This window comes from Arachis stenosperma, chromosome 6, assembly GCF_014773155.1.
Source record: "Arachis stenosperma cultivar V10309 chromosome 6, arast.V10309.gnm1.PFL2, whole genome shotgun sequence".
Taxonomy (NCBI): domain Eukaryota; kingdom Viridiplantae; phylum Streptophyta; class Magnoliopsida; order Fabales; family Fabaceae; genus Arachis; species Arachis stenosperma.
In genome coordinates, this window is record NC_080382.1 from 146,336,446 (window position 1) to 146,348,975 (window position 12,530).

General features: G+C 25.3%; 1 protein-coding gene across 1 annotated transcript; it reads left to right on the plus strand.

Annotated features, from left to right (window-relative positions):
- The first annotated feature begins 9,803 nt into the window (after window positions 1-9,803).
- Window positions 9,804-11,437, plus strand: LOC130932862 (uncharacterized). The gene is made up of 4 exons (XM_057862304.1): window positions 9,804-10,017; window positions 10,104-10,222; window positions 10,507-10,637; window positions 11,181-11,437. The coding sequence occupies exons 1-4, from the start codon at window positions 9,981-9,983 to the stop codon at window positions 11,305-11,307; spliced, it is 414 nt and encodes a 137-aa protein (XP_057718287.1). The 5' UTR covers window positions 9,804-9,980; the 3' UTR covers window positions 11,308-11,437.
- The last annotated feature ends 1,093 nt before the right edge of the window (window positions 11,438-12,530 follow it).

The window sequence follows — 12,530 nt, forward strand, 5'->3', positions numbered from 1 at the left end:
TCGATATATTACAACATCACTTCCAACTCTAACAACGTCCACCACATCCTCAAGATCAAGTTCTACAATTACCCTAAGGGCACGTCTTTTTTCACTATCTGCCAAGCAATATGTTGGACACTAGGACATCACGAGAAGATTCTCCTTCAACATCATATGTAAATTCTCATTTAGAATGGATCCCAAGTGCTGCATTCCTTCTCTTCTCGGGTCTAAGCTGGTAGACAGCTTTAACCTTGCATCCAAGCTATCAGTATAGCAAGCAATGTCACCGTCACCGCTCATATGAAAACTAAAGTGATTACTGAACATTAATTCGGAGAAGAAGATGAAGGAAGCGATCGGAGTGGTGAACAATGTGACCATGGAAATAATAGGGCAAAGGAGGAGGGAGATGGAAATAATAACGACGGGTCTTAACAAATCGAACTTGCCGTCTAGATTCATGAGATCCATCAAAGACGATAACTACTTGAGAGATATAGTCATTAATTTCTTGAGTGTGAATTGGTTGAAAACAAGTTGAGAATTTTTCTTCTTTTGAACATTGAAGTTGCAGAATATGCACATGTAATTTGAAGTTGAAGTTGTTAAACTGTTAGGATTATGCGAGATATGATGAAAATTGGAAGAGAACAATGTTATTTTTGCATTGAGATTGCTAGAGATCATTTTGTTCTCTATTAGAGTTATCAAGGATCATTTTATTTTCTGTTAGAGTTGACAAAACAAAAATTCTAAATAACTGACGAAATTAATTATTAGGAATCAATCAAGTAATTAATTTTAGTTAAAGACTAAAATATCTAATTTAAATATTTTTGAGAACTAAAATAGGTATGTACTCTTGCTTATTTTGTTGATTATTATGTGGAATTGGCAAAGCTATCGTTATCGAAAAGTTAGCAAAGGTAGGTGACAGATAGATATGAGTTAGCGTAGTTATACAGCATGCATGGTGTCGTGGTCCACTCTACAATAATACAAACTCAAATGCATTCATCATAGATGAATGAAATTTGATTGGGTTTTCACAAATCACAACTCATCATGGATGCTAATGTCATCAAACCAAAATACAGACATTACACTCCACCAACCAACTAATTCACTTGTCATGTATATAACAACACCATTATATATATATATTATAAATTCTATCTCAATGCCCAATAATATAATAAGAGTTAAATGTTATTTTTATCTATAAAAATTCAGAATACTAATAAATTTTTTTGTGAATGAAATAAATTAATTTTATATTTACAAAAAAAATATTTTTATATGATAAAATTATTTAAATATTTTGTTTTTATACTTTTATTCATAAATAATTTTGTTGATATTCTAAATTTTTTATGAGTAAAAGTAATATATAGTTTATTCATCTCTGTGGATGCAAAGCTAAATTCATTTATTATGCATGGATAAATTTTTCAATTTTTTGAACTCTCATATGAGTATTATAAATAGTAATTTATTCATCATTGAAATTAAAATTAGTGGGCAATAATTTTAAGAGAATATACATATACACATACATGTGTCATGAGTGCGCACAGAGCAATTGAGAAATGTTAAGCAAATAAATGTTTTCAAATCAAATTTCTAAAAAATGTTGCTTTTGTTTTTAAATAGCAGGAAAAAAAATTTAACCAAAATAAAAATTTTATAAAATTAACACAACTTTAAAAAAAAAAAAAACACTGACTTTTGAAAGGGATAGCTTTGTTAGTGTTTTGATTTTTAATTTTATGACGATGACTAGGTGATTGGTAAAGAGATTATATTATGAATATCGACAAATAAATAACCAAATAATAGCTTTGCAATATCTTTTTGGTAAGAATGTAATTTTCTTCTTCTTTTTATTTTATTTTATTGAATACTCCTACACATTATAAGAATATTTGTAAAAAAGAAAGAAAATCTTATCAGCTTTGCAAATTGTAGATTGATACGTGTAACAAAATGAACAAAATCGATCATCTATTCATATGTTAAACTTGAAGCTAAGTGAAATGATTATGTATTAGCCTCCTTTGCTTTGTTCATCATGATTATGGTTGAGGTTAATTTCATGCCATTATTGTTAGTGTTTATTACTTATTCACTAATCACCATAATATTGTTTATTCCTTTAATTTAATTAATGGTATAATCAACTTACCTTAAAAGCCACGAACTGATTTGTATGGATCAAAATTCTTAGTGCACTAATTTTTTTATTTGTGTAACCAAAGCAACGAATTAGTTGTATTCGGTTTTTCTTGAATTGTATGTCATTACTTTGGTTAAATACATATTACTTTAAAAAAAAAATCTAAAATAAAATTGTCAAACTATTTTTATTTAAATATAACATCTATATGAAAAATAAAAATCCAAATTTAATTTCTACCAACATAATAGTTAATCATTTTTTAATGCCAATATAAGTTAAAGATATAACTAATAATTTAATAATAAAATTTACTAAAAGAATTAAAAGGAACATATAAGTAGTTTTTATTTAACAATGTTATATAATCAGTAAATATTATTCTTTTTAACCAATATTTAATTAGTAATAATTTGTACTCATATTTATAAAAATTTTATACACAAAAAATATAAAATTTATATCTATATTATCATAATTTTTATATATAAATTAATACAATTTGCATCTATATTTTTTAAAATTAAAATTTATTTATTAAAGATAATTTAATATTTGTGTCAGTTAAATAATAACAAAAATATTAAAAATTGCTAATTTAAAGAGTTTCTCATTTTTATTAGAAGCACTCAAGTGGCTTGTGCCATTATAGCTAGTGGATGACATTATTATGTTGAAAGTAGCTATACTCTATAAAAGGCCAACAAGGGGAAGACATGAGCATTGGCCTTACTTTTTTGAATTTAATATGAATTTTGATGACTACTATTGGATATGATATTAGCCTACCTAATAATTTTAAGAAGATATATTTTGTTTGGTTTAAAGGGGAAAAAAAAAAGGAAGGTGGAGATAAAAAAAATTGTGGACAAGGCTAATTGTTTTTACATATATTATTAGAGCGAGGTTGTATGGTTTCATCATTGATTATTAGTCTAATTATTTCTATAGATTTTTTTTTCTTGTGTTTATTTTTAGGTAAGCTATATATATATTAAAGCTAAGTCTTGTAAATAAATGAGATTAACTTTTATAATATAATAAAACAATTCGACATTTTAAATCTATGATAAGAAATTAAAATACCAAATTATGAAGCAAAATTAATCATCGTAGTCTTAGTTATCTTTTATTGTTTATCTTCCTACATATATATTTGCTGACATAAATTCATTCTGTATTGTTATTATATAGAAATTATAATATATAAATTTAACACTAAACTCATCTATCGCAAATTAAATTAGTCAAATTTCGAAAAAAAAATGTAAAAATTGGTGCTAAGGAGAACATTTGTGAGGGTCATAAAGAGAAAGGGACAAAGAAATCGTAAAATAAATAATAAAGAGATAAATAAATTTTTAAAAATTTATATTTTAGACAAATTAATCTCTAAAAAAATATATTAATAAAATTATTCAGGATAATAAACATGAATAAATTAGTTTAAATTAAAAATTTTTATTCTAATCATAGAAGTTAATTTAAAAATAATGTATTCATATTTATTATTTTAAAACATTTTATTAATACTTTTTTTTAGAAACTAATGTATTTGAAATATAAATTTTAAAAAATTTACTTGTCACATTACTCTAAAATAAAATAGATTTCACTTTAGTTATCAAATTATAAATTAAATAATATATTTTTCACACACTTTAGACAATTACATCTTCAAGTGTATGATTGCATGCACAAACTGTAGCCCACTCCCATGTCAAGGGAATGATTACCAACACTCATCTTAATTCCCTTTCTTTTACATGCGAGAGCTTTCTTTAATTTATTATTGCATATAAATTAAAATAACAATAAAAAAATACATATTAAAAAAAAACAAGAAATATAGGCCAAAGAGTGCAATGGGGGTGCTTGTTGAAGAATCCCCTTTCCGGCAATAAGCAGAAAGTAAACAGAAAAAATATCAGAAAAAGCAATTGTCATTATCAACTAACAAAAAGATCCCACTATACCAACAATAAAAAGAAAATTAAAAAAGAAAAGTAAAAGATTAAAAAGAAATATAAGAAAAAGATCCTTTTAACCATTTTTCCGGATTCAACTTTTGTCACTTGGTTTGTTGTGCTACAAACACATGTATACACAAATACATTATACCACATATTTATGTATCATTATATATTTTTTTAATTTATTTATAATATATATTTTATATTTTAATATATTATATATATAATTAATTTAATATATAGTTAATTATATATATAGTTTATATATATTAGTTTATTTCTGCTTAATTTAATCTATAGAAATCCATTATAACTACATAAAGAACTTATGCATAATATTGCAAGATATGAATAAAATTAAATTGATGATGGGCACAACTAGTATATATGCATGCACATTGCCAATATCCTCAAGAGTGAAACAATCAATAAAAAATGACTGCTATGATAGTTCCTAGAGCAAAATTTTAATTTTTGATAAAATGACAAATAGGTTATTCATCTTTTAGTTCGCAGATATTTATATTTTTTAGAATTTAAAAATATATTTAAATCTCTGACTTTATCAAAATCTGAACATATCGATCTTTGGTCTAATTTGTTACATTTTAAAAATTCTTCCATATGTGGATATGTATATCGACTTGGCCAGTATAGCAAAAGCCATATTTAATTTTTTCGTTAGGTCTGTCACGCCCAAGTGAACAAATTTTAAAAAGATCAGAAATTTAAATATGTTTTTAAATCGTTGAAAATTTAAATGTCCGAAAACCAAAAGGTCAAAGATCTATTTATCATTTTTTTTAATTTACAAAAAATTAAGTTTGAACCTCTCTTTTTGTGTGTGTGTGTCAGACCTTTACATAGTTTTCTCAGAAAATTAAACACTATTGTTGTGTGAAACCAGAGCCCATGCTTAACCTAACAGATTTGGACATTTTGTTAAGGTGTCATCCTCCCTTCACTATTTTTAGAGAATATTTACATAATGGGCTTGACCTTGTTGGGCTCAAAAATCATTGTCTTGTAATTGATCTTTTATGTCAGAATTATGGGGACTGCTACATGGATTGAGAACAGCTTGGGAGCTTGGACTAAGAAGAATCGTGTTTGAAATTGATGCTAGAGCGGTGTACAACCTAATGATCAAACCCAAGCGATGCATGAATCATCACGAGCCACTGGTTAGACAAATTCACCAAATGACGATAAGGGAATGGAAAATTGAATTCAAACATACATACAGGGAAGGAAACAGAGGAGCGGACTTCTTATCCCGTAAAAGTTTGATGGCAGCACCGGGATTTCATTTTGTTGACTTACCGTCTCCAGAACTTAGGAACATTGTCTTAGATGATGCGAGAGGGGTTGTACTACCCCGAACTATTTCTATAATGTAATTTTGGGCTTCCAGCCCCGTTTAGTATACCAAAAAAAAAAAAATGTTAGATACCTTTTTAATTAAATTCGTTTTAGTATTTTATAATTTATCATTTATCAAACGCAAATATGAATATTAAAAGATATTTCGTATTTTCTTTAAAAAATAGCAAAGATTTAATTATTTTTTTATTTTGAATATTTTCTTAGATTGTTTCATAGTTTATCATATATCAAACATAAATGCAAATATTTTTAAAATATTTTACATTTAAAAAAATAATTAACAAAAATAATAAAACAATGTTTAAACAATGATTATTCAACAATAATTAAACAATGTTTGTTATCCACAATAATTGGAATATGCACCACGAAATACAATGATTATTCTCTTGCTAGTTAGATTAAACAATGCATTTGCCGATAGGTTCAAGAAAAAGAAGTGCGCTTTAACTAGTTAATTAGCTGTATAGTTAATTTTGCCTTAATTAATGTGCGTTTGAGTTGCAATAAGAGCTAATGACACGATAATATGAGGTCAAAAATTCATGAGCTGTGGCAAAAACTTGTGTGTTTTATGCAAATATTAATTTTTTTTTTTGTATTATGTACAAAATTTTCTGTGATATATCGATAATTTTGTATTTTTAATTATATTAATACAAAGAAAAAAAACGCACAATTTACACATATATCATGTAAATAATTTTTAGAGTAAATGTTTTTTTGGTTTCTGGCTTTTTTAAAAATTGAGTCGTCTTTTAATATTTAAAAAATGATAAATTAGTTCTTGTCTATTTTTTTTATTAGACACATCGATTTTTTTGTGGTCAATAAACAGTGATTGATGTATCTAATAAAAAAAATAAATAGAAGTTAATTTATCTAATAAAAAAATGATATGTCTAACAAAAAAAATAGATAATAATTGATTTGTCATTTTTTAAACGTTCACAAATGCTTTGTCAATTTTAAAAAAAAAATAAAGATAAAGAAAATATTTACTCTAAGTTTTACTAATCTAAACTAATTTAACTGGATTTAGTTGCAAAAATTGTTGTACAGTTAGCACTGCCGTCACAAAATTCTCAGTTGAAATATTATAGTATTAAAATTATGCTAACTTCCACTATGCATGTTTTTGGACTTTTGTCTCGCATTAAAGTAGAAATTATGATAATATTGATGACAATAGTGACAAAATATGAACGGCGAAAGCATTGAACACAAAAGAAGAGTTGGGTGAAGATATTTTCCCTTCAAGATAAGATTGTTTGAGTAATGTGGATCCCACATCAATAGAGACAAGCACCATTACATTCATTAATAAATCATCATCATCATTTTCATTATCAAAAAATAATATTATCATTTACCAAAATGCATGGCATCATAATTCATCACCCTATTGTTGGAATCGGCGTGACATGAAGTAGGTCCCTATCTTACAACCCTACATACATATTTTTATAATTTATATCAAAGAGTTGAGATAGAGACTAATTTTTTTTTATTCATAACAACAATCTAATTATTTAACACTTTGATGATATAAGAAAATAGTTAAATTAGTTTTTAAAAGTTTATTTATTTTTTAATTATTTTTTTTAATTTTAAATTAGTCATATTAATTTTTTATTATTTTATTTATTAATAATATTAAAATTTATTAATATTATACGTTAAGTAATATTCTAATTTAATATATATTTAAAAATTTTAATTAATTATTAACATGATTAGTTTATGAAATTAGATAAAATTAATTTTAAATAAAAAAATTTTAATATCTCAAATTTTCTCTATAATTAAATTTAAATTTGATCTAATTTTATAAATTAATTATATTAATAGTCAATTAAAATTTTTAAATGTATGTTAAAATATCATTTAATGTGTTATATTAATAAATTTTGATATCATCAATAAATAAAGTGACAAAAAAATTAATATGACTAATTTAAATTTTTAAAAAGACAAATTTAATTAAAAAAATCTTTCGAAAATTAATTTAAAAAATAAATTTTTTAAAAATTATTTTGACTATTTATTCTTTATAATATTAGTGAATAAGATTTTTGCACGTTGGTTAAGTTTAAGATCACCATATATACATTCGAATTTCATAAGTGATAAGTAATTAAGTATTGATAAATTACCAGTGAAAAAAAAAAGTCAAACAATTCTATTTGTTCTTAAATGGAACATGCATTATGTTCTTAATAAATAGTGAGATCTCACTAATAATTAATATCATTCATCTTTATTTATAAATGTGATAAGCTTAAGCTGACGATGTTATTTACTCATCATTTTCAATTTTTCTTTTCTTTATACAAGACTTTTTTGAGTTTAAACGTAATTGCTCATATATATATATATATATATATATATATATATATATAGTTTGTGATGTTGAATAATAAAACAAATTCTAATACATATTTAAAGATCACATTATGAAATTATAAATTACAAAAATATAAATTTAATAAAAAATATATAAATAATTATATTTTTAATAATAATTAAGTTATAATTATATGAAATAATTTTGATAATTTATGAGAACCAATGATAATAAAATTATATGAACAAATTAAAAATTATTCAAATAAAATTTTAATTAGTCCAGGTACATAACCTATAATAATTTTCATAAGTTTCGTAATAATTATTATTCACCTACTTTAAAGGGGTTACAAATAGGGATGGAAGTGAGTCGAGTTGAGTCGAACTAGACCAAACCCAAACTCGGCTCACAATAATTGAGCTTGGCTCACAGCTCGGCTCATTAATAATTGAGCCTATTTCTTAAGCTCAAACTCGGCTCACCGAAAGCTCACGAACTGGTTTGAGTTCACGAGCTAGCTCAAATAATAGAAACATAAATATATAATCTATAATTCTATATCAATAAATTAAAACTTATATATTTTAAAAAATATTTAAAAAGATCAATTTTATATATTGTTATCTATCAATAAATTATAAATTTTTTATTTAAGTCCTACATCAAAATTATATGTAAAAAATAAATATGAAATTTTAAATAATTAAGATCATTAATATATATAATTATATAGTACTATTTCATATGTATATATATAATATTAAAAATATAGATTAAATGCGCATATATATATATATATATCGAGTCAGTTCACGAGCTAATGAACTGAGCTTATCCAAGCTCAAGTTCGGCTCATTTAATTTATGAGCTCAATTCCAAGCTCAAACTTGGCTCACTAGCTCACGAGCTTAGCTTATCGAGCTATTAACGAGTCAAGCTCGAACTAGCTCATGAGCTGGCTTGACTCACTTCCAACCCTAGTCACAAAATAACAATGCAATTTCTCTGCTACTTTATCTGCAGGCAAGCGGGAAGCCCGCCCCGCTCCGCCCTGCTCCGCCCCGCCAGAAGTCCGTCCCGTCTCGTTTAGTAAGACGGTCCCAGAATTCTAGTCTGTTTCGTCTAACGGCAGGTTGACAAGTCAGTAGGCTTAATATTCTCTTTTTTTTTAACTATTAAATAATATATATAAAGGTATAAAAAAATTCTTCTATTTTTTACTTTTAACTATTATAATTTCTAAAAATATAAACAAATTATAATTTTTATATTCACAAACATTAAAATCTTTGTAATTATAAATATCTAATAAATATAATTATAAACCAAATTTTCATCCAAAACATAATTATAAATATTGTTTCCAAAATAAAATAAACATAATCTAAAACATAATTATAAATATTGTCTCTAAAACAAAATAAATATAATCCAAAACACTTAATTTTTATCTTCATTCTCTTGTAAGTTGGATGGGAAGAAATTAGATTTTGGCAAAAAAAAAATTGTAAAAATATCTTTTGCTAAAAAAATACTAAGCCCGGTAAAAAAATTCGCGCTACCCCGCCAAAGTCCGCAGTTTAAGCGGTGCGGATTAAGCAGACTTTTACTATTTGACGGTCTTAATTTTTCAGCCCAATCCACTCTTTTTGATGGATTACGGAGACCAATCTGACAGGTTTAGGCCTGATTGCCACCTGTATAACTGCTCAAAGGGATAATTAGTGGAAAATACCAAAAACTCCCGAACCTAACGCCACATTGTTTTCATATTCTGTGGGCTACCATAAGTGAAGCCTAGAATATTCATTCACACACTAATTAGTAATTATTAATTATTGACTAAATCACAAATTAAGGAATCAACTTTACTATTTTTGGGTGGGACCCAATTTCACCCATTTATTTATTAATACATTGAACAAGTGGATAAGACTAGAAGAAAAAGAAAAAGAAAGCTTAGCTAGCACACTCATCGACAAGCACTATAAAAAATAGTACTATCTAATATCATTATAAAGTGAGTTATCTAATAACATTTTAGATAGACATTGTGGTTAGTGAGAAAAAAGTTTGATAGCACACAGAAAAGGATTTTTTTGGAATAATAATGGGTTCTCTTATGGCAGGATGGGACTCTAAATCAGGTACTTAATTTTTATGTTATTATGATTTTATTTATTTTTAATTAAAAAATTGATATGTGAAAAAATCTGGATTTTTTTTTTATTAGCAACACTTAAGAGGAACCGCTCCCTTACCAAAGATGAAATTGACGCTTATTGGAGATCAAAGAAGAAGATAGAGGAAGAACATCTTAGAGCTATTTCAAATTTAGCACAAGTTGTTCAGGTTTGAATTTGATGGTGAAATCCATATAATATCACTGCTTTATCATCATTGTTAGTGTTTTTCTTTTGAATCAAAGTTCTCGTTAATAGGACTTATAAGAAGCTATTATCAAGTGTGTCTTGATCAAAGTTGGCATGATTTAATTTTGTTATGGTTATGATTATGATTTCAACTAAATATGAGCCATCAACTTCATATTTATTTATTTTTATTTCAATTTGAACTGTATTCTGGTGATTAAATTTAGATTTTCTTTTTTAATATATATTTTTTCTTTGAAACAGACAAGTACAACATCAATTGAAGTTGAGAAGAAGCTTCAAAGGGCAATTACCATGCCCTTAGGTCGTGGAAATGAGTCATTACATTTGAATATTGACTCAAATTTGGAGGAGCTTATCAAGAAAAATGGATGGTAATTAATTAGCTCTTAACAATCTTTATTTTATTTTATTTTATAATTTTCTCATTGATAGTTTGGACATTTTTAATACTGTTTTATCATTTTTAAATTTTACAAACAACTTCTTAAAATTAATTTTTGAATTATAATTTTTAAAAATTATGGTAGCTATATATGATAAATAAAAAAGTTGAAAATAAAAATCGTTTTCAATAAATAAAAGTTATAAAAATTGTTTGATATTAAAAATTGAAATAATAAATATAATAATTAATTTTTTTATTTTGATAAGACAATTGAAAAATATTTAAAAATCACAAAAAACAAATACATAATAGTTTTTTATTTAACAAAAGAAAATGATATTATTCTTTTTATTAACTCTCAACACTAGAATAACTTCCAAGAAGAAATAATAGTATCATCATTTTGTTAAATATATTTTGATACTCGAGCTGGACAATCAATCTGCACTTTTGATATTTATTTCATAATAATCTTAATGGAATCTTAATATATAATTAATTAATTTAAATTGCAATATATATATGGTAGGTGGACCAAGAGTAGCTGGGCATTTCTGAATGAGCCTCCAGTTACTGAATCTTCATCCAACAAGTACGTGTCTCAATTTCATGTTGCAAACATGGGAACTACTCATGGAGATGGAATCAGTGCTTGACACCGATGATGATGCATGAATCTAACTTAATACTAAGATATGTGAATATATTGGTTAATATTATGTGTGATGGAATGGTGTTTGTGTTTTTGAACCAATTAATATATAGTGGGGTTTGTTCTTTGAGTTATGATCAGAGTATGTATGAGTAAGCTTAATATTATTAAGATAGTTATAGATAATAGTTTCTGCAAATCTTCAATCCGTTTTTATTGTTTTTTTGAAGAGAAAAAAAATCAGAAGAAAAAAAATATATATATGTACGAGTCATTTTGATGAATTAGTATTTAATATTTATTTAACAAAAGTTTCTCTCTCTCCTTTTTTTGGTGTAACATACCGAATGTTGATTAGTGTGCTTTGTTCTTCAGTACAATATATACTGTAGTAACGAATTGAAGTAATAAAAATGGAAGGAAATGATAATGGTGAAAGTTTAAATCCAGACAAATATGATATTCTTTTAATGTATTAAGCATATGATATTCTTGTAACTGAGGTTGCATCCCACAAACAACATTATTATTGAGAGAATCTAATTAAAAATGGTTGGTTGATGTAATTGATAATTTTATTTTATAACACTTGTAAATTAATGTGTGATGTATCTAGAGCGTAAACCCAGTTGAAATGGATACAAAATTTCAATATGACAACTATTTTGAAATAGACATGACATATGAATGATCTTAGTTCATTGAACAAACTCTCTAATTGTCATGGAGCAGTGAGTACTGCATAATTTGCATCAAAGAGAGAGACTTTTAGAAAATTGAAAGGAAATACTTGAAAATTCTAAACAATTTTTTTGTGACAAGTTTAAAATAATTAAATAAATAGAAATGAAAAGTTTGAAGAAACTATTATATATCTTGGATTTAGATCCTCTAAAGTTGTAAATTTCACTTTAGAGAATAAAGTGTGATCTTTTACCCTTGAATAGTTTTTCTTTTATATTTATTCTTGGTTCCACCTATGAAATCAATAATGAAAGATCACACTTTACTCTCTAAAGTGAAATTCAAACTTTAGAAGATACAAATTCATATATTTTTACACTTTTATTATCTATTAAACATTACGAATTAGAAGAAAAAGCAAATAGTAATACAATAATTTATTGAAAATTTAAATTTAAATTTCATAAAATCTTCCAATTTGAAGGAACTTGAAAGTAGAGAATTCTGAGAAAGTAGTGAAAACCGTGAAAACCCTCTAAATCC

Excerpts from the sequence above, each read along its gene's own strand:
- LOC130932862 (XM_057862304.1), top strand. The coding sequence starts at position 9,981 with ATGGGTTCTCTTATGGCAGGATGGGACTCTAAATCAG. Across the intron at positions 10,018-10,103 it reads AGGATGGGACTCTAAATCAG|CAACACTTAAGAGGAACCGC; the intron begins GTACTTAATTTT and ends TTTTTTTATTAG. Across the intron at positions 10,223-10,506 it reads ATTTAGCACAAGTTGTTCAG|ACAAGTACAACATCAATTGA; the intron begins GTTTGAATTTGA and ends TCTTTGAAACAG.